Source organism: Tachypleus tridentatus, chromosome 8 (assembly GCF_004210375.1).
Source record: "Tachypleus tridentatus isolate NWPU-2018 chromosome 8, ASM421037v1, whole genome shotgun sequence".
Lineage (NCBI taxonomy): Eukaryota > Metazoa > Arthropoda > Merostomata > Xiphosura > Limulidae > Tachypleus > Tachypleus tridentatus.
The window spans coordinates 123,602,629-123,626,667 of record NC_134832.1 but is presented as its reverse complement, the minus strand read 5'-3'; the positions used below and the strand labels follow the sequence as shown (position 1 = coordinate 123,626,667).

Genomic DNA, 24,039 nt, shown 5'->3' with positions numbered 1-24,039 from the left:
CCACGAATTTGTGTATCAGTCATTAGTGTTATGTAAACGAATGACATTGGGAGCCTCATATCCACTAATTGCCATTGGGGAGATATACAATTTAACAGTCTGTTTATTGGTTTTAATTTGTGAACAAAAATACTTTATCCACGAATTTTGTTTCCTCTCCATTGTTATGAAGGTGGGTGTAAAAGATTTATGACAGTTTATTTGGATTAACGTTTGTTATTAAACATTGAAATGCGATGTGGGATGTAAATAGGAGGATGAGTTACGGTATTTATTTATTCTTTAAGTAAATAAGACAAGAAACTTGTTTTGTAACTTGATTTGAAAGAGATTGAAAGGTATCGACTTTGAGAGGTAAACGAGTTTACAAATGAACTTGATAAAGACAGCTGTGGACAATTTATTGTTTGGCAGGGTCACTTACCTTCCAGTGCGTGTTGATCTGCATGTCATCACGTGCTTTTACAGTCAGACAGGCGCTAATCCATTTCCGCTTGTCACTCTTGATCACACCAGATGGCGCCGTGCGAGCGATTACTCATTTTTAACTTCACCACCACATTAGACTTTCGTACTTATACACACTGAGTAATACCAAATATGGAACAAACAGAGCTCCCTATGTTAGGTAATATTTTAAGTCGAAGTACTGGCACGCCCTAACTGTTGTTTATATGATTAACACTCGAACAATATCGTAACCAACACTTTCCAGGTTGTTTTGATGATGCATTCTTTTAATAGAACAGTACCGAAAAAAAAAGGGGGGGGGATAAAAATCACCTACAACACATGCACACCCTCTGAGTATGTACCTACAACACATGCACACCCTCTGAGTATGTACCTACATCTATAAGAGAACACCAACATTTATTTCCCTATACGAGTTTAAGAAGAGTATTCGACGCTTGGGTTGTTTTATCGACTTCTGCCTCGTTTGTGGTTAGAATGTCACTTTAAATCGCGATAAAACGTCTCATTTACAGTGATAAACGGAGAAGAATCAAAGCTCGGAGAAGTTGTTTTGTTTGGCATATAGCCTACATAAATATACCACAAGTGTGCGTGTTTCTGTTGCTCATATGTTAAGCTATATGCGAATATTAATCAACGAAACCAAATATGAACCATCACCAACAGTGTTCTTACCCGGAAATGTATTTATCCCAGGCTTTACATAAATGTTCAAACTGTATGCCTCGCACGTGATTCCGCAAAGTTTGGTTTGTTGTTATTTATGCTGTTAATTTTACGGTAAATCCATACTGACGTTCGGATGCCACGTTTTACAGAAAATTTCGATTTAAGAATATATTTGTTATTCAGAAAAACTGAGTACTTGTTGATACTTGATCTAATGCTTTTGAAAATTATTTTCGTGGTTAATACGTCGCGACGCTAAAACTGTTATGTGAATGAATATAGATACAACAATAATAATAATAATAATAAAAAAACACCAACATAACTTGCATCTGTACCGATAGCAAGCAGTCTTAATGTGTATCTCCACTACGTGTTAGATACGTCTTTCAGTATAGCATGTTCTATCTGGGTTTGTGTCATAAAGTATGCAATCTTAATTGCCTCCGACGCATAATACAGATAAAATACTCTGCTGGTTGAAGAATAATTATGTCAGTAGTACGTTTCAAATTATGGCCCGGCATGGCCAGGTGGACTAAAGCGTTCGACTTGCAATCTGAGGGTCGTGGGTTCAAATCCTCGTCGCACCAAACATACTCACCCTCTTATCCGTGTGAGTGTTATAATTTTACGGTTAATCCCACTATTCGTTGGTAAAAGAGTAGCCCAAGAGTTGGCGGTGGGTGATGATGACTAGTTGCCTTCCCTCTTGTTTTACACTGCTATATTAAGGACGACTAGCGTAGATAACTCTCGTGTAGCTTTACGCGAAATTCAAACAACAAAATGTTTTAAACCCGTATTTTAGTTTTGAGTGCCCAACGACTTAATACGTGCAAAAAGACTGTATTTGAGACTGACGTATTTTAAATACCATTGGAAACCTTACCCCACTCCATTTTTATGTCGAGGGGAGAGAGTGTATACAATATCTGAGCGCAACGATTATCTTCGTGATTGGTCAGTTGGTTTATTTTCAAATAACATTTACACGAAATGTTGGAGACGTATTATGATCAGTTGAACACGGGTTGTTTGTTAAGAACTAAATTCCACAAACCAACCAGTGTATATAAATATAAACTGCTAGTTATATAAGCTGAACTTCTTAATAATGAAGATTAAAACAATTGAAAATAAAACACCTTACTACCTAATTTTGTAATGTTGTGCTTGTTTTCGTTTTGTTGAGCACAAAGCTGCACAACAGGCTGCCTATGCTCTTCCCACCATATGTATCGAAAGTCGGCTCCGCAGCCTTAACGCTGAGCAACTAGGGAGCATATTTGTAACGAGGAATCAATCGTGTTGATAAATTTGAAGACTGACACCAAATATTTCATTTTTTACTAAGTGAACAGAGCTGTCATTAAATGATAGGTGAGTATGAAATTTTGAAATGGCCCAGCAATAACTTCAGAGTAACTTGTATTTTCAAACGTCACAGCTATAAGAATTAAGCACGTGCTCACGCATTATGAAGCATGACAAATTCGTGTTAGTTAGATTTTTCTATATTACTTTATAAAAACGTTTTGAAGTTTATGTAAATCCTTGCCATACTTATTACATTATTAGTTTGTTTAGTAATTACAATAAAATCCATCTGTACGTGTGGGAAAGCTTTCATTATTTATTTTTTAGACACGACCAGAATCTAATGTATGTAATATGTGGACAAAACTTTAAGAGCTCAACATAAGACGATAAATTTGGATCGTTAAGATTCTGTTGTTGTTTCTGTTTTACAAATAAGTGACGTTACGTGAAGGTACCTTTAAACACTCTGAAATGTGTCATTTGTGCATGAGACAAGTGGTTTCGCTTATAATAATAACGTACACAAAATATACATTTAGGTTGTAAAAGAATAAAACTGCAAAAGAAGTTATGTACTCAAGAGCAGAGTTGGTTTTAAAGTATTTTCTAAGGTGTTTTTAATAGGCCAGATATGGCCAGGTGGTTAAGGCACTCGAGTCGTAATCCGAGGGTCGCAGGTTCGAATCCCCATCACACCAAACATTCTCGCCCTTTCAGCCGTGGGGGCGTTATATAGTGACAGTCAATCCCAATGTTTGTTGGTAAAAGAGCAGTTGGCGGTGAGTGGTGATGACTAGCTGCCTTCCCTCTAGTCTTATACTGTTAAATTAGGGACGGCTAGCGCAAATAACCCCCGTGTAGCTTTTGTGCAAACTTCAAAACAAGTCAAACTTTTTTTTAGTAAGTATATATAATTTTGTTCATTTGGAATAACATTTTCACAGAATAGATATAAAATAAACTTCCTATGGAAGAAAACTAATTAAACCACACTCAGTCTTTTATGAGGCCGACTCGCTTCATACTTTGCACCAGTGTTACAAGGAAGTTAATTAACTAATGTTTATTCCTAGAAAAACTAGAGACAAACAACTCAATGTATGTCATTTTGTAGACGATCACATTCAGTTTCCTCGGCATCGCAGGAGTGCCCTGAAGACTGCATTGCAGGAAGACAGAAAAAAAAAATCTGTGTGAGGCCTAAATTGACATGTGTTAGGTATTTTAAGTCAGGGATAAAGTTGTAAGTTGCTAGTTTCCTTTAAATCCAGTTATACCATATACGAGATAGGGGATAGATGTAGTGATAGAATATTTTTAAAAATTGCTACCTTTTAATTTTTATGAACTGAAACTTATGCGTAATATCGCAGAGTCTATCTCCACCTGGTGTATAAACAAAAAACAAATAGTGATTATGCATTGAGTTTGGAAAATATGACTGTACTGTTCTCTTTCGAATTTTTATATTCATAAATAAAGTATTATTTTCAAATAAAATGCATGAAGCTACAAAATGGACTGGCGGTACTCTACTGGTATCAAAACCACGTTTCTACCGGTGAAAGTCCGGAGACTTTTTTGTTTATTATAGAAAAGAAAGATGGGCAAATTCATAGTTAGAGAAAACATAATTTTCTCTAACTATTTTTAACTGTTGATGCGTGTACATGTTCATTGCAGCTGTTCCTCGACGCACCTGCTCTATGAATACAAATATTTTATAGACAAAGACAGGAGACAGATGGAGGACATCGCTAGAGAAGGAGGAAATATGCGGCACGTGCTTGTGTTTGGGTTCACAAAATTGGTGTACGTGTTATACAGATTTTGATCACGTGAGTTTTCGAGAAACATGCCACAGACGGCTGTCGGATTTATCTGCACGGGCACACACTATCGAGTTCTAGGAATACTGTTTAGATGGTAGCGTCTTCTAATTGCCGTCACCATATAAAAATTAAAGTTTTCTAAATATTTAAATACAAATAAGTAATTGGTAGAATTACGAATATAAATCCATGTTTTCAGAAGCAATAAAAACAACTTCCAGTAACAAGGATTTGTTTTTTTTCTCCAGACGATAACTATAGCGAACAATATTTTAGCGCACATTCTAACAGTATTTTCCAACTGAGATGTTTCTCTCCGCTGTATAGACTTATATATAATTTTCCCCTAGTGATTATATAAAACATAATTCCCATTTTCCAGTTTGTTAAAGACTTTAATAACATTAGTCTGCTTGTGATAAACGGTTTGAATAACGCAGGTTTGTGTGTTCTGATGTCTCATTTATGTTTGATTTTTTTTTTACCATTTCTAATCGACATATTAAGCACTTTTAAAAGCGGTTAAGGATATAAAAGATAGAAAAAATAAAATTCCTTCGGCTAGAGGACACTGATGTTTGTTACTGTAATTCAATACTCGGAAAAACATTAAATTCAGTAACTATAGGCATTACGTTTTCATAATGGATTTAAGTCGCGATTAGTGAATTTTTGTTTTTGTTCAGATAATGTACATATATTTGAACTAACAACATTAGAGGTCGTGGTTGTATTACCTAGAGAGACAAGATTGTGGACCAATATTGATCTTGATAATTATTCCATTTAGTTTCTGTTCAATTTTAAACTAACTAAATAGTTTGGCTTTTATCACAAAGACTGTTATAAAAATAACAATAATAAATGCCTGTAGGGGTGTAACTTTCTATAGGAAAGATCCGAGCCTTAGTCCCAAGAGGCAATAAACATCGATATTAAAACATATATATATAATATAAAATCCGTCATATTTGTTGTTTTTGTCTGTATACTCGAATTATTGTAAAGCAGAAGTAAATAAAAATATTCTTGAACTGTGTTATAAATTTAAAGATACTGAAGGTAATTTGTGTTTGAATCTTGTTTGGTTTCAACTTAAACTTTCTAGAATATTCACAGCAAAGATTTATATTTTGTTATCAATAAATAATGTTCATCCAGCTTGCAAGCTTCAGAGAGTAAATGGTAAAAAATAGAAACATCAAGGTATTCCAGGTAGGGATAATTACAAACGTCGCATATTTTTGTTTTTACCATGGCTATTGTATACGATACAAGAAGCTTAGTTTCGTGATGCTACATAAATAGAGCTGTTTCTAATATTCAGTTAAGATTTCTACGTTCCATAGATTAGCAAAGCATTAAACCAGAAAGTTATTTAAATAAGCTTGAACATGACGTTCTTGTACTATGTTCAGACAAAATATTTAATTAATTAACTTCATGGAGACTGATTTTTCACGAACGAACGAAACATTTTTTCACTGTAGAAGATAATTATTTAGAACTGAGTTTTCTAAAGACTTGTTAACGATTTTTTAATTGAGAGATTTCCTTAAAATAGTTGATTTGGTAAAGAAAAATAAATTATTTTGTTCTAAATTATTTGAAGAATCGTTTAATGTATTGAATATTGTTGTCGAGGTAGCTGAAGATCTCCTTGTTTTTAAATTTAAATTTCTGTGCAGCACTTAATACTCGCACCAATGGGGTTTAAGCAACTCAGAGGTAAATATATAATTCTGTGATTAATAATTCTAAATTATTTTTTAGATTATAATTTGGAAGTATGCAAAAATTAGTTAACTAAATGGCAAGTGATAGAGTATAATAGATTCAAAACGTTTGTCTCGAGACTTCAGGAAATCAAAAACGAGTTTCTAATGGTAGGTATTTTAGACACTTTACCTGCACAGGTAAGTTTGTTAATTAATGACTATAACAACATTTGGTTGAAGTTAATCTGACGTTTATAAGAACAGACCCCTAACCTTCAGGTATAGGGGTGTTGGGACAAAAGTAGTTATTACGCCAATGACACTATGATTTAGAAAATAAAATATTGATGGCTATATTGCAAGTACTGATGTGTTTGGAAAATTCGATGTATTGAAATAAAATAACACTATAGCTATTTTATACTAAGGTTGCATGTTACTACACTTGTTGATTAACGATTGTCAGATATGAAAAATATATGTGGAGTACACAAGAAGAACATTTCGTACTTTAATTTTATAAACTTTTAACGTTTTGTGTTTACACAGCGTTTTGTGCTCATAGTCTTAGTTACATCTCCAGAAGGTTTAAACTTTGCAAAAATAATAAAGCCAGTTCCTTAGCCTAATTGTCATGATTCGAAACCTTTAGTGTTATGCAGCTACACAAGAAGGTTTAACACGAGTTTGGAAAACAATGTCTTAGAGTTGTTGGTTTGAATTTAACTTATCCTTTATTATTGCCTTATTAAGGGAATATCGAAGGTTACACTTTTGGAGTTGAAATGCCCTTTCAATATCATAAGCACTCCGAACTCCAAGCGTTATGGATAGCATTTAACTGCATTTTCATTCTTTTAACAGTGATTTTATTATAAACTGGAGAATGTTAAACAGTTTAGGCCGCTAATAAATACGACTAATTTACCATATGTTCCCTACATTTCGCTGTATCAGCTTTATTAGGGGATTATTTATATTATTCTTTAATTACTTAAAATAAAAATGACATTGAACTGTAGAGCATAGTAAATAATACTACTTAAGATAATAGTAGTGTAGTGGTACTATGCATTTTAAACACCAGTACATTCAACTACAGTATCTGCTTAATTATCACCTGTTGAATGATTTAGGCTCGAAGTATTGTTGAATAAATCATCTACTAGATTAATACCTTAATTGTAATACAATTTGTTTCTAACTTGCTACAGTACTTAAGTTCAGTAGTACAAACAATGAGGAAGTCTATTTGTTTTGCTGAGGCATCAGAACTGATGTCTAAACTAGTTCTATATTCATATTTACTCATACAGATAAGGACTTTCTCTGGTACAAATCGACTCTGCTATATTGTGTACTAAAGTTGGATGCTACGATACTCAACAGCTTTATCCTTCAAATGAACGTTACCGACTTTTTTGAACAAATGACATGCGTTCAACAAAGATTATTTGTTTTTGTTTAACTTCGCCCAAAACTACACGAGGACTATCTGCGCTAATCGTTTATAATTTAGCAGTGTAAGACTAGAGGGAAGGCAGCTAGTCATCACCACCCACCGCCAACTCTTGGACTACTCTTTTACCAACGAATAGGAAGGTTGACTGTAACATTATAACGCCCCCATGGTTGAAAGGGTAAGCATGTTTGGTTTGACGGGGATTCCAACCCGCGACCCTCAGATTACGAGTCGAACGCCTTAACCCACCTGGCCATGCCGGGTCTTCAACCACTGATGATAGTGTTATTACAAAACGTTACCATGACATCAATGATTTACTTGTTAAAATGAACCGTGGCATAAAAATCAAAATGTTGTTGTTTATTCAGTATTTTACTACATCATGTGTAATAGTGTGATATATTCTACACCAGTTAGTACCCGTCTCCTGTACGGAACTTGTATAAATTCATGGTTAATGAAAGGTTATCTTAGGACATAAAACGTTGCTTTCCTTATATACGACTCTTGAAAAAACGCCTATAAAAATGCAACACGCAAAATGCAAAACTGAAAATTTGTTTGTATCTCCTCATGGACCCAGTGAATCTCCACATTTGGTGAAGTTCCATGTACATAGGGTGAAGTAGTGTTAAAAAACAACACAGCAAACAATCACAAAAACGCTTGTAAAAACCGCAAAACTGAAAATTTGTTTGAATCCTCACTTGGACCCAATCAATCTCTGTATCAGGTTTGAAGATCCATCCGCACTCTACGAAGTAGTTCCATGGACATAAACACAGACACGACTACAGGGTGTTCGGAAAGTCACTGTGCACTTATAATATATATTTATTAACAGACATGTTTCAATATAGAATACAGGAGGTAAATATGAAATGTTTCAATATAGAATACAGGAGGTAAATATGAATGACAATTATAAACAATGTTGAAAGTGACCCCCCGTTGGCATCAATACAGGCTTGGATCCTTCTTATTTAGTTTCTAAACACCGCTATCAGTTACTGGCTTGAAATAGACTGAATAAAATATGATTACAAAACTGCACAGTGACTTTCCGAACATCCTGTATTATACTTATATAGGTAGTAAAGATCCATCCACACTCTTCGAAGTAGTTCCATGGATATAAACACAGACAGTACTATTATACTTATATAGGTAGTAACATTTACCAAACACTGTGTGTTTTGTTTTCTTCTTGACGTTCTTTCTTTCTTTTCCTCGTTGTTGAGGTTATCGACCTTGAGTACTGTTACTGCGGGGAGCGATTGATGGACGCCTAATAAACTGGAAGATGAATGCAGCTTTGTACTTGGTGTAACCATAGATGATCTCTGTACCTAAATATCCAACGATTTTGCTGAATACAGAGCCATACGTAACTGTGCGAGTTATATACTCAGACTTGATGAATGACATAAACGCGCGTTCCCAGCTTGTACAGCGATAAGTCTACGGATTTACAACGCTAAAATCAGGGGTTCGATTCCCCTCAGTGGACTCAGCAGATAACCCGAAGTGGCTTTGCTATAAGAAAAACACACGTAAACGCGTCCAAGTTTGTGTACGTTTTGTTGCAAAGTCTCTACTTTCACAAAAGGGGGAATATCTGTAGTGATAGTGTTGTATTGTCCTTTTTTTGGAATATGTATAGTATCTTTGTCCATTTTCTTGGAATATATATAGTACCTTTGTTTTGTTTTCCAGATTTTCGTGCAAGGTTGCTTAATGTTTATTTAAGGTAGACGTTCTTAACTTTGAATTAATAGACTACTGAAGGCACTTTAGACAACACCACCCACCGCACCCTTGAAGCTGCCTTTGTCTGCCCGATATGTGTGATTTTTACCTTCATCTTTACAACGCGCTTACGACTACGAAAAAGAGAGTGCGATTATTATTATTATCACTAATTTTTTTATTTGGTAAAGAGATCCGCAGATCCATCATCTGGCACGTTAGCCTCTGGGCCGCGCTCTGTTCCTCACCCGTTTTGTTTTAGTGTTAGAAATTTAATTACTACAACAATTTTTACCAGTCATAAAACTGATTTCAAAGACGACAAAACAAAACTTGTAAACTTGCATCGTAATAATTCTCTGCTGCTTTTGAAATATTTAAGTATAAAAAATCATGAGTCTTTATCGTAATATCCAGCTGTTATCCGGAGAGGCCATTCACTTCAGTAGGGGCGTAGTCAGCACTTCAGAGTGTAGTGGGTGTGTGTCTTTTACAAAAAGGAAAAAAAGTGAACCTTTTCTCCAACACAAAGAATCTTAAGTGACTTACATGAAAGCCAATTACTTACTAAAAAATAAATGGGGAGATAATGCACGTTTTATGTTTTATTCGAATATTGAAGTGACCATTCGACCTCTCTCCCTCCAGGCTTTTTTTTTTCTCTTTTTTTTTCTTACAAAGGTGAACATTGAAGAAATAATTTTGAAGCGTAACGGGGTCATGGTACATAATTTTTTTAAAACTCGGGGCTATAAGTTTGCTTTTTAAAGAAAGATTCATTGTGCGTATAAATGGTTTTAGTGATCTATATAAACATCACTTTTGTGATGTAATTAAAGTTTTAGATTTTTACCGGTTGCGCTGTGGTAACTCGAAGCTTGAGCTTATGGTTAACATGCCATTACCATGTACATAATATACACTTTGAATGGAGAAAGGGTCTTATCATCACAAGTACATTTCTGCACGAAGTTTGTAGTAGAATCACAGAACATCGGGAATTTTTAGAGGCTATTCTATCATTTGCACTTTAACAGGCACCATTCTCTGTAAAATGTCAAAGTAGATATTTTTTATATCTACGCACATTGGTTATGACAAATCCTCAACAAATCTGTATATTCGTTTGAAACCCTCAAGAATATTTTTTATTTGATGAAAAGAACCCACGGGAAAACGTTTGTTTTGTTAAACTTCATGTGGGTTAGTCTGCTTATAACTGGGCACGTGAACTAGTGTGAATTGTTTTTTCTGTTTATCTACTATAATTAAAGATTCACATAAGACCGAGTATAGCCAACTCCACTATACACAATAATTGTATCAGTTGTAACCATACGCGAAATTGATTGAAGACCATTGTTAAGGTAGATCATTGGAAATATGCGAAGGCAACAGATACTTGGTCTAAACTCCAGCCATACATTATACTTGTGGTATAGAATAAACAGTAAATCCAATATGGTTCTAAGTGATAAGCTGATTTTTCTTTTGCACTTCTCAGAATACGTAGACCTAATTCCTAGGGTAAAGACTTGACAATGTGCAAAGAACACTCTTTATGTGAAAGTTCTAAAAATTGGGCAAAACAATACACAAATGTTTACATGTTTACGTTCTTAGTAACTCGAACTTTAAATGTCAAACTTGTTATATTTCATATGAAGCCTTCGGGTTTTACATTTTTTTTGTAAACAAGTCTCCAAGAATGCTTGTTAGTTTGAGATTTATTAAACAGGACAATTGAAATTACTGATAACGTAACATCTGAAATAATAAAATTATGAATTATTCAAAATTTTAACAACTTCTACAGAATTAGGGGTAGTTTCAGAAAGTAGTGTAATATATTTTATTTAGTTTCAGAAAGTAGTGTAATATATTTTATTTAGTTTCAGAAAGTAGTGTAATATATTTTATTTAGTTTCAGAAAGTAGTGTAATATATTTTATCTAGTTTCAGAAAGTAGTGTAATATATTTTATTTAGTTTCAGAAAGTAGTGTAATATATTTTATTTAGTTTCAGAAAGTAGTGTAATATTTTTTTTATTTTAATAAGTTATGACAATTGAAAAGATGGAAAACAAACAGACAAAACAATTGCAATTATAAAAACCTACGAGTCTGAAAAACTATCACAAGATATTAGCTATGAATTGCGGTTGTCTGATTGATAAAACGTAAAAAAAGTTTCGTTTAAGTGGACTACAGTACAGGGCTCTATAGACTAGTGTTGAGTTTCGGTTTGTAGGAAGTTGTTTCTTCTGTGATGTTATGGGTCCCTTTAGTAGGTGGAGCAGTGAAACCTTAATTTTCGCCAACTTCGCTGCTCTTTAAATTTCGGCCTTAGCTTTATGAGGTTATTCTCCGAAAAAAAAAACTAGCTTTATTAAAGTATATTAGTAACGAGAGTAGTTTATTGGTTGAATGTTCTTCGATTTCTCTGAGTACGTACTTCGATGTGGTTCCAAAAGTGTATGCTAGGTTTAGGAAGACTTTGTTTTTCGAATTTCGCGCAAAGCCACTCGAGATCTATCTGCGCTAGCTGTGCCTAATTTAGCAGTGTAAGACTACGGAAGGCAGCTAGTCATCACAACTCAGCCCCACTTCTTGAGCTAGTCTTTTACCAACGAATAGTGCAATTGACCAACACATTATAACCCCTTCACGGCTGAAAGGGTGAGCGTGTTTGGTGTGATGGGGAATCAAATTCGTGACCCTCGGGTTAGGTGTCGAGTACCTTAACTACCTGGCTATGCCGTTCAGGAAGGGGAAAAAATACGACAGTATTGTCAAATAATTCAATTTTCACAAATGATCTACGACACGGTTCACTCTACAGTGAGAAGTAATAAAACTCGCGCTGTCACCAGCTGAAAAGTGTAGAGTTTAATCACTTCGGTCAGATCGATGAAGGCCCTGCATGACCAGGTGGTTAAGGTAGTAGACTCGTAATCCGAGGATCACGGGTTCGAATCCCCGTCACAAACATGCTTACCTTTTCAGCCGTGGGTGTGTTATAATATGACGGTCAATCTCACTATTCGTTGGTAAAAGAATAGCCCAAGAGTTGGCGGTGGGTGATGATTACTAGCTGCCTTCCCTCTAGTCTTACACTGCTAAATTAGGGACAGCTAGTGCAGAAAACCCTCGGGTGCTTCGCGCGAAATTCAAAACCAAACCAGACCGATGAGAAAAAAATCCTAACGTATTATAAGAGCTTACATCATGAATTTCAAAATGCGAAATTGTCAGTATTATTTGGTGAATTTGCGTCGGTCATTTTGACAACTAAATGTGTTTGGAGTGATGGTGAACAGATAATATATTTTTATAATATGTGTATTGATTTTAAAGTCTGAAGAGTGTCATCGTCCGCCAATCTAAAGTACGACACGATTTTTATTTTTAACTTCATCTCTTGATAAGGTAAAATTACCGTTGGTGGTTGATACTGTGTACTAATTACAGTGTTCGTACTTGAAATAGCGCGGGGAAAAAGTTAATTACATGAGTTTATGAGATGAACGTTCTTGTCGTCAGTTCCTCATTTAATCTTTATCGACTGCTGTGTTAATCATGTTAATCAGAATGTTGTGTGGTGCCAGTGACACTTTTAGTATGTGTTTGTGTTGTACGCCTAATATAGTAAGAGAATGAATAAAAATTACAAATATTATGTAGTATTAACCTATTATAGTTCACCCATTTACAATTTTTTGGTTCATTCCAATGTCTGTTTGTTCATGTATTTCTCTTACATTCTATTAGCTGCGTGAAATCTGTGTGGCTGTCTGCCATTTTTCAACTTTGAGACGCTCTGGATAGCTGAAAATTGGCATAGATACTGAAGATAAAATGACTGTGCAAGATAGCTCTTCATATCTAGCTTTTGATGACCTGTAGATAAGAAAATATAGATGACTTTTGCATTGCTTTAATACAGACGTCCGTGTTATCACTACATAAAATATTAGCTCACTTTTCGATACAATATGATAATAAAAATGGGTTTAGAATGGAGGTTTATAATTTTCCTAGGTGGGGACAATCCTTGTACTTAAAGAAATTGGAAACAAAGGAATATTGTTAAACTTTGGGAGCAAGGACCATCTAGAAAATGACATGCAACAAGTCAGCCTCCAGTTGTGGTAAACAAAGCGTGGCATCTTATTTACAAGGATACACAAACACGAAAGTCAGTAAGAAAAGCTTGACCACGTATTTCAAACTATATCGTAAAACTATATAAAAAAATTAGTTCGTTTACTTACTGTAAGAATGTTTATGTTTTCTTTTGTCCAAGCCATATCACGCTATCTAATACGTCCGCTGAGAAGAATCGAACCGTTGATTTTAACGTTCTAAATCCCTAGACCTGGCCCAGCATGGCCGGGTGGTTAAGGCACTCGACTCGTAATCTGAGGGTCGCGAGTTCGAATTCTCGTCACACCAAACATGCTCGCCCTTTCAGCCATGGGGACGTTATAATTTGTCTGTCAATCCCACTATTCGCCGTTAAAGAGTTGGCGGTGGGTGGTAATGACTAGTTGCCTTCCTGCTAGTCTTTCATTGTTAAATTAGGGACGGCTAGCACTAATAGCCTTCCTGTAGCAAAATTCAAAACAAACGAGCGCAGATAGCCCTCGTGTAGCTTTGCGCAAAATCCAAAACACAAACAAACAAGAGTACACAACACAATCAAGAAGGATCTTCTGGAAAACTGTATTCGTCACACGTAGACAAGTTGCTTTCTTAAAATATGTATTTAACTGTCGCATATCTCAAGCAACTGCAGAATCATAAAGGTATTGATACTGCATCATATGAAGACATGGGGATTTCTTAGCATTCAAACTGTTGAAGTTGCCTTGGGAATCCATTGTCCTTATACTGTAAATGGATTATGAAGAGACTACAGGGACGAATGGCTTTAATTGGATGTAGCAGATTTGCGACGGAGCTTTTTGTAGCATAAAATAGGTAAAAGTCGTCATATAAACCGTAACTGCACTTAGCGACAAGGATTTTAGCGACATGTTGAGACCTTGAATCTCTTTAGTGTAACGTACTCGAGCTCCGTGGAATTTTTTTGTACTGCCTGTTTCACTAAACTTCCTTTCAAGAAATCTGTACCGAAATATAAATAATCTAGCTTGAGACTCAAGGACAAAAGTTGCTCTATGTAGCTGTTATTAATGTAAAAGGATTAGTATATGTTTACTGTCGTGAGACATTCGGTCAGCGAGAATAAGTACATGCAGAAACTGCTGTGGAAGGATCAAATTCATTATTATTTCAATCATTACCTGAGGCGTCGGAACCAGGAAAGCTGCACCCACACTTTTATATAATGAACCCGTATAGCAACGGTAAATTATTATAATTATTTTACTGGGGTCATGCTCCCAGACCTCTATGAATTGAACTGCCTTTGGCATTACGGAAGATGTTTTTTAGCAGCACTTTATACTATCAATCTCTCATTGTAAAATCTGCATGTCTAACCAAGCACTCCCATTTTCCTACTTCTTCCGACAACACTGATTACATAATTTTATTGTTTTTATAATATTACGTTTTGGCATGTCTTTTGACTCTTCAAAAGATATAAATCCTACAATCTGAGATTAACTGCGATTTCTATGATCTCCAGCAACAGGGAGCGCAAAGTTTAGAAAAGTAAAGCCAATCGTGACTAATTAGATAAATTCTATAATAATATTAATTATACGTATAAAAGAAACATGCTAATCTGTAAAAGCGATCGAACTTTCTACTGTAATAAAATTCGTTCTAAAATAGTCTTTGTTTAATCTTTGAACCGAGACGTCATGCTAGTGACAATGTAATGGGTGTGACCCGTAATTGAAAGGTCATTGTGGAGCAGTGCTTCCCGAAACAAAGAAGAAAAGAAAGGTTTCGTAAAGACTGAACTGTCCGCAGTGGTTAAAATAATACAACAATTTAAGGAAGATTTTTTGTTCCTGATTCAGTTAAAATGTTCAAAACGGTAACCCTAATTTCAAAGCCGGAAAGGTAATCGAGCTTCTCATGTCGTATGTAAGGATACACCAACTTGCTGAGAGATCACGTGATGTGCGCTTCCTTTTGTGTCACGTGCTTCTGATTTTCACATTTCCGTTCTTTTCTTACGTAGGTTGACACTTGAGGGCCGTTTGCTCGTTTCAGTAAAGTCCGCAAACTTCTCAGAGCGACGTTGATCATTCAACTTTGATTCTCATTCGTGACGTTATCGGTAAGAGTTTAAAATTTATTTGAAAAGAACTACGTTAAGAAATAAACTTACCTATGTCGTTGTCTTGCAAACCATTGGTTAGAATGCTGTTTCCTTGTCAGTTTCGTAGTACGGTTACTTGGCTTCCTTTTTAGTGAAGACCATACTAGGTTAAAATGTTAACACTAAACGGTGTTTTCATAAGTTGAATCGCTATAATTACAGATACTTTCTGTATGTTTCCTGTTTATGTTTTTTTGAAATACATGCCTAAACGTTTGGGATTTCACCATCTTAAAAGACTTTACGAAGGAAAACAGGCTCTACTACTTATTTTTATACACATTTTTAATAATAGTAGTGTTTCAGAATTTTCATAGAATATAGGCAATGTCAGTTAATATTTATGCTAGGATAATTATCTTGAACTTTTTAAACAGTGTAAAATATAAAGAGAACGTAGAATTTTGTTATAACAAAATTGCCTATTTGGCATAAAATTCAACAATCGAATGTGTCGTAATTTATGTATTGTAACCAGTTTTCACTACGTTCTCTCTTCTTCATCTTCTAACGCGTTTCCAGAAAGTATTCTTTATATTTAATAACCCCTCTCATGTATTTACTTTGTTTTTTCTTGCGAAAATTATCACTGAACGTAATCGAGGCTGGTTAACTATGCAGGGTTGCCCGGGCAAGTTTCCGGCGGATGGCTGTCAGGAAATGATGCATAAACCTAACGAGTTAAATTTCCGTTAACTTTACTATTGTGAGGTGTTAGTAAAGCATAATTGTTTCATCTTCTTATTAGTAGCAGACTTTCTGCGGAAAATTTTTCTGTTAGATAATCTGCCAAAATGTAGCTGCTTCGTACAATACGTGTAAAACGTGAATTTACTACTTTTGTTCTCCAGGGTATATCTGTTGACATTATTTCTGCCCAAATTAAATTAATTTTTGTTTGCATTACAAAACATTATTAGGTTAATTTAAATGTTTTATTACATTTCTTCTTAAATAAGAAACGTTTTGTTCTCATGGCATTTGTTTTTCGCTGGACTAAAAGTATTTTTTTCTAATTACTTGTGACAAACTTTAAGTAGAAGTGGAAAAAGAAACAAACTTGTAGGGTATCTACTTTTGAGCAGTACACACTTAAAGATCAGAAGGACATAAATTATAAAATATTGCGTTTTATTTGCGTAGTAAAGCACTACGATTGTCGCTATAAGTTGTATTCACAAGAGCAAAGTACTGTTTTGGGATTCGGTCGAACTTTCGACTATATTTTTATGCTGATGTGAATGTGTTTGGAAGTGCTTAGCGAACAGAGAACAAGTGTTTTGTGGAGATGTTTCGTATTGGAAGATATTCATAGTCAATAGCTATATGAAGGTATAATAATATTTTAATGGAGAATCATTTCCACGAGGATAAACCTCAATGTGATCATCCAACCTAACGTTCGTTATTGTTCCCAATATAAATTTTTGTTTAGGTGAAATAAACAAAGTTAGTAGAAATGCTAAAAATTAAGGTGAAGGTAAAAAAAAAAAGTTGTTTAAATTCGCATTTTAATTTTAAATTTTAGCAATCCATAATAAAAAAAATACATGCAACCTCAGCTAACAAATTTCACCCTAAAAACACTTAACTTATTCAACATATGATCATTATTTCGTATATTTTGAAACCATCTTAGTCGTCAAGTTACGTGAAATAAATTTATTGTTATCACTACTGCACATTTCTTAGTGACTTAACATCGTTGTGTTAAAATTTTTATGCCTTGTATTGGAGGAACTTGAAAACCGCGAAACCCAACTTTTTCGATTAACTTGCATTTTTATCTGCCCGTTTTAAGTTGTGTTCAAGCTATATGCAGTTCTTTATATGTTAAAGTGAAACTTGTTCTGCACTCTTGATAGGAAATGTGGAGACCTCAGTTATCACTAAAACATAGCAAAATTTCAAACAACTTGTGTCTGTTTGCTAAAATATTTTACTTTCCATTTTTTATAAAATAACCATATTTTTTATAGTTGATTTTTAACTTGGATTAGTTTTAATGTGAACTTTCATACACTAGATACCCATAGAGGGCGTTGTGAAAACAGCGTGTACTAACTGACAGACTGTCCTTGTGTATGTGTACGCTCTTCTGGGCTTGCAATGTTAGTTCAACTATATAGGGGTTTGATAACCGTTTTCCACTGCTGCAAGTGCTAGATCAAATGTAAGATTTTAAATTACCATAAGACAGTGCATTAATCCTTAGTATAATTTTGTACACGTTTTGAGTTCTAATGTACATTTTAAATCTTACAATAGAAAATTGATACTGTTCTTATTAGTATAATAATATATGGGCACGAATGAATGCTAATACAATGTTAATATTATTAAACATAATCGTATTTTAGGACTTAATTTCACATTTTCGTACTTTCGATTTTTTTCAGAACATATTAATGTTTGCTTAGCCCTTCTAGTTCTACTCCACTTCTAGTGAAGCTAATGTTAGCTGAGTGTAAAAAATCACGTATTGTTATTTGTATTTACATCTGTTATGTACGTTGATACTGGACCGCGAATTGACGTGAACGGTGAAGACTTAAGTACGAAACCTTTCGCATGAATTGTTCTGCTTTTCCAGTACTGCGAAAATTAATCATTTTATTTCTCTTTAAAACTTGCGTATTGAAAGCAAAATAGTGTTCGTAATGGAAGCTTATAGGCGTTATAAAGTTTAAAAACTGTGCCAAAATTAATAAGTGGGTTTATAATTTTTTTTGGATTAAATTGCTATACTTTAAAATGTAAAAGTTGACAACCTAATTACTATTCTAAACATAGTTGTAAAAAATTTGAACCCGTTTATCCTGGATTGAGGTAAAATTCGTTAGTAATTTGATGCTTTTGTAAAGTTTGTAGGTTTGAGTTTTGTTTTCAGACCAGGTATTGTCATTAGTATGACATCTGATACAAATCCCCAAATAATTCACTGAAAGAAACTATGCAAAATGAAAACAACTGAGTCAATTCTTGACAAAGAAAATTATATATTATTTACTAATTTATTAATGAATTATTGTATCAGTATTTCTTGTTCTGGTTTTATACTAAAATTTGCTTGGATCCATAGCAGTTAGTTTTTAACACTAAGATTAAATAAATCTTTAGAATATTTACACAGGTTCTGCAGTAGTGTTCTCGAGTTAGTTGTATTCCAACAGATTGTATTTGTATAATTTTTTAAAATATTAATAAGCAGTTGATGTGTGGAACTTGCATAAAAAAATGAATAATCTTTTTAGGGTATTTTTAGATGCAAAATATATAAATCCTTTTATGATAAATTATGAAAAAACAAATGTTTTAGTGACCAGAATCTAAATCCTATGATAAAATGTGTACTTATGTTTTTACATTTCATTTGTATTTCTTCTATTTCTCTTAAGAGCAACCATAACCATTTAGTTTTGCTGTATTTGTTGTAATGCAATGAAAATAAAAATATAGGATTAGTAAAGTAAGGCTTACTTTACTTGGGTGATATGGCTATGCCAAATGAATTTTTTCCTTTGACTTGTTAAATAAAGTATTATAGAGCTTGAGTTATGGAGAGTCCAGAAATAAGAGTTCTGAAATGTTTGAATGTGAGGAACAGTGAGAACTTCTTGTGAAGAAATTAAGTTATTCATTTTAGTGCAGGTTAAAGCAAATAATGCTGGCAATGGAAGATTATATCAATTAGCTTGCTGTTAATCTACCTTGAATAATGTAGCATTTAATATTATGCAAAAATTAAATGTTTGAGTACTTGAAAGAATGCTTAAACCACATAGACCTGAGAGACTATACAGATTTAAGGTAAAGGAAAATGATCTGTGTAAAATTATTTTGAGTTTGTTTAAACTATTTAGTAGTGACAGGTATTAATGCTGTTGGGAGATGTCTATTTCAAAAGATTTAAAACTAATTAAAATTTTACTATTGTATGCAATATATTATGAGAATGAAATGTTGTCATGTTACTTATTGATATAACTGAGTGTATTGATTAAATTAAGATGCAAGTTAAGAGGATTTTCAGGTGAAGTAAGAGAAGCTTACTTAGAATAGATATGCACACTCTGGTTTATACTTTGGAAATGTTACAATAAATCTAATATCATAGAATGGGTAGTGAGATGTTCAGTAATATCATATGAAACCTGGCAGTCATATGTCTGAATTATTATAGCTAGACTTCATATTTTTACCAAATCATGTATGTAAGAGCTACACCTGTTTAGTTTCGTATTTATACTTGTATAAGAGCTTGTACTCACTTTCATGTTACCAAAGCATAAATGTTTAAAATATTATAAATAATTTTAACTTTTTTTTCTAGTTAAAATGTCAAGAGTGAATCCCTCGGAGAATGCAGAAGATGTTACCCAAGCACCTTCTCTTCTTGTGTCACCAGGTGCTGATAATGCTGTTAGCATGGCTTTGGACTTTGATCCATTGAATTTTGAATTTAAAGAAACCACGTCAAAATCAACAGTCACTAAAGTTGAATATAGCCAGGTTGAAGAAACATCCTCAAATTTGGTGAACCTTGACATGTTTGATCCTCTTGCTCCAGTATCTCAAGACCTTGGTGATAATTTATCAGAAGAGGAGCAAATAATTGATAAAATAACCTATTCTGCTGATGAAGGACTAAATTCTAAGCAGGACTTTCATACAGGCTTTGGTAGCTCTATCCCTCCTGATTCATTGGATAATTTTGAAAGTTGCCAGGAATCTGAAAATGCACCTCCTCAGATAATGACCTTAGCCACAGAAGAGACAATTGTATTTACTGATACAGATGGTTCAGTGACTACCAGAATTACCACTACCAGCTCCACATCAGTAATTGAGGAAGATAAACAATTTGTGGAGAATGAACAGGCAGATGGCTTCCAGGTAGAAACAAGTGATACTTTACAGGTTTGTAATCACAAGAACAAGCGAGTTAGTTTGTCAGTTTTCTTGCTTTTTTTTTTTTTAATTTGGAAATCGGTACCATGGGCATGCCAGGGCTTTAACGTAACTCAGCTCTGTATTCGTATTTGCATCATGTGTATATTATAGTTCAAGTAGTGGTATAAGAACACAAGAAAAATCAAGACTCTTTGGTCCCCTGAGGTAACTTCTTACCCATAAAAGTTGTTTATAATTCTTCATCTCAGCAATGGATGATATATCATTATCATCAAATAGAAAATTCTGTTGCTTCAAAGTGAACTGGCATCTTGGTGTAAAGTGCAAATATGTTGAATTATGTTAAAGATTTAACTTTTAGTTAGATTAAATTGAATAATTTTGTTGTTCTAACCAAAATGCTTTAACCTTTCATTTTTTAATAAATATTTGACCCATCTCAGTCATATGAGATACATGGTTAACAACTTTAAAATTGGTTAGGCATATAATTTGAGTTGAAGTTAAAAAAAAAATGTTGTGGTAACAGTGTTTATTGTTGCTCATTGCTAATTCACATCCATTCCAAAACAGTTGTAGGTATAATTCAAGCTAACTATGCTATGTCACATCATCTGACAAAACATCCTATAAATTCACAAAACAAAGCTGGTGCAGAATCAGTCTTGTTTTTTTCTTCATAGTTTAAACCTATTAATGAAAGTGGAATTTTAATCTGTATTTCCAACATTTATAGTCTATTACTTAAGCCACTTAGAAATAGGAAGTTTTTTATAAATAGCAGTTTTTATTATGATTACAAATAATAAGAATGAAATTACAATTTTTACATATTTATGGTCAAGTTAAATGTTTAATTTCATAAATATTTGTCAGGATTTTATTAATGTTAACTATATTTAATGTTTACATCTTCATATAATTTCTTATGTACATGCATGTGTACAGTATTAATCTCAAAAAATTACTACACACACGCGCATGCACCCAAAAAACAAACAAAAAAACTGAATGATGAACTAACCAATAATTTTATCAGTTTTTGTGTTGCTTTATATACATATGAAGTAACAATCACAAAAGATGTTACCTTACCATATTTTATTTACATTTTCCACAAACTGTATGTGTATGACTTAATTGTTAATTTTAGCATGGTTTTATTAATATTTGAATGTTTTAATAATGTTCTTCACTTTGTGTATACTGGTATATAAATCACTACTTCATCAAATCCACTATTATAATAGTTCCATAAATTGATTTCCTCTATTGCAAGATCTTTATACAGATCTTTTAAAATGTCTAACTAGTGAATACATATTTCCCTTCAAATCCTAGTAGAAATAATTTTGGAACTATTTAACCAAATACATATTTTACTGTTTTTCACATTTTGAACATTAGAACCAGGTAATATTAGTGTTCTAATTCCAAAGCTAAAGTTTTATATAGGACTACTTTAAGGTGTCAGGGTATCAAACCTGTTAAGTCGTCTTACTTTGTCATTTTGGCCTTGCTGTTTCATTTTTTTTTAATCCTCATGTTTATAAGTGTATATTTACAATTATGTGAATATCAGGTCCACGTGTCGTGTATAAATGATTGTAGTGCTTATCATGTGAATGGTTAATTTTCATTTTTTGCTGGATCTTCTGAAATATTGTTATTCCTTTTGTCATACTACATTTATTTTCTACTGTTCTTGTTTTAATTGATATAAAGGTTTTATGATTTCTTGTACTATTATTATAATATACAAATATTGCACAAGAACGTATATTTAACAAGTCTAATCATTGTTTAAACAAATTATGCATTTTATTTTAAATATTGTTAAAAAATCTATACATTTATTTTCAAGGCTGATCCAAGACTCCTGGAGGCTGTCAGTGATAGAGACACCAACCTACCGTATAAAGCACGTTCAAGTTCTTCCATCTCATCAGAAAGCAGTGTAGAGATCGGAGAAACGGATACAGAGGTCCTGTACAGTGGAGATATGATAGGAGAAAGAGTGCAAAAGGAACAAGAAATGGAAGATTTACAAGTACTGGGTGTTGAAAGAGAGAATATAGAACAGAAAAAGGTATAAACATTTTTTACCTTTATAACACTTCTATATACAGATATAATCAAAATACCTTAGGTGTGTGGGTGGGGGGGAATTTGCAGCCACAACAAGATTGAGAATGCAACTTAAAGGAATGAACTAAAAATTTGTTGCCAAACTGGTAGCTACACTTAGAGCATTTGATAAGAATTTTAAAGCCAATATTTATTTGTTAGTTAGCCAGACTGTGTTCATTTGATAAGAATTTTAAAGCCAATATTTATTTGTTAGTTAGCCAGACTGTGTTATTTTTTGTTGCTACACTTAGAGCATTTGATAAGAATTTTAAAGCCAATATTTATTCGTTAGTTAGCCAGACTGTTATTTTTTTTGTTGCTACACTTAGAGCATTTGATAAGAATTTTAAAGCCAATATTTATTTGTTAGTTAGCCAGACTGTGTTATTTTTTGTTGCTACACTTAGAGCATTTGATAAGAATTTTAAAGCCAATATTTATTTGTTAGTTAGCCAGACTGTGTTATTTTTTGTTCATCTTTGGGCATGATATTCGATGTGCATTTTTGATTGTCATTCTTTTGTGTTACGTATTTGCAAAAAACATTCCTGATTTGAAGAAAACTACCTAATGAAAAGCATAATAATAATATGGTATGCAATTTTAATTCAATTATTTTTTGTTCATTAGCTAGGTGTTTCACTTTGGACTCTAGAAAATCTGATGACTTTACACTATTGTGTCTTGATCATAGATAAACTATGAACTGCTTGTTTAATTTTAAGTTACCAAAATTTTAAAACTTGCTTACAGTGTCAGCTCAAGAAACATTATCTATAAAACTAGACAGAAAAGATAGAAGCAGTGTATACAAAGTGTATCCAATGAAATTGTTAACCTTTTTTAGCACATGTAAGGTAATTTTATAATTATCTCAATTTTTTTCTTGGTAACTAAGTTAGAATATTGCAAACAGTATGAGTTTTTTTTACCACATCTTTCAAACATTCTTTTTGAATACTAGGTATGGTTGTAAGAGCTTTAAGTGTGGGGGAACATCTGGGGAAGAGTGCATATTTATGTTTGTAGAGTTTCAAAGCAATAAAATTTTATTTCTGAATTTTCAGCAAGTCAATTATAAGACAGTTAGATAAGGTTTATTGTTAATGAATTGGGATAAATTGAAAGGTTGTGTAGAATAGTATAAAATTTTATTTGTTGCTAAATTGCCTTTGTAAGTATGCTTCAAAAAAACAAACAAACAAAAAGTTTAACAGAGAATAACAAACCCATTTGTCATATTAACGGAGAAAACCTGGAATAAATGTTAGAAGTTTTAACAAGTTTAAATTAACAGATTGAAAGGTTTACAAAACTATAGAAATTGGGGCATTTGGTTAAAAGAAAAAAATTGGGAAATTCGAGAGTGCTTATGAGAAAAAGCTAACTGAATGTTGAAACTTGACAGTAAGGACTTTTAAGTGCATTAAAAGTAAAGAAAATGTTAAACTGATAACAAGG

The 24,039-nt window shown here is 33.3% G+C and overlaps 1 protein-coding gene across 1 annotated transcript in view; it reads left to right on the top strand.

Annotated features, from left to right (window-relative positions):
- The window catches only part of LOC143223391 (uncharacterized), a 59,251-nt gene that overhangs the window by 4,557 nt on the left and 30,655 nt on the right, over window positions 1-24,039 (top strand). Inside the window, exons 2-3 of the mRNA XM_076451325.1 lie at window positions 19,868-20,454; window positions 22,313-22,537. Coding sequence (XP_076307440.1) covers window positions 19,873-20,454; window positions 22,313-22,537 — 807 coding nt within the window. The 5' untranslated portion in view covers window positions 19,868-19,872. The remainder of the gene's footprint in view (window positions 1-19,867; window positions 20,455-22,312; window positions 22,538-24,039) is intronic.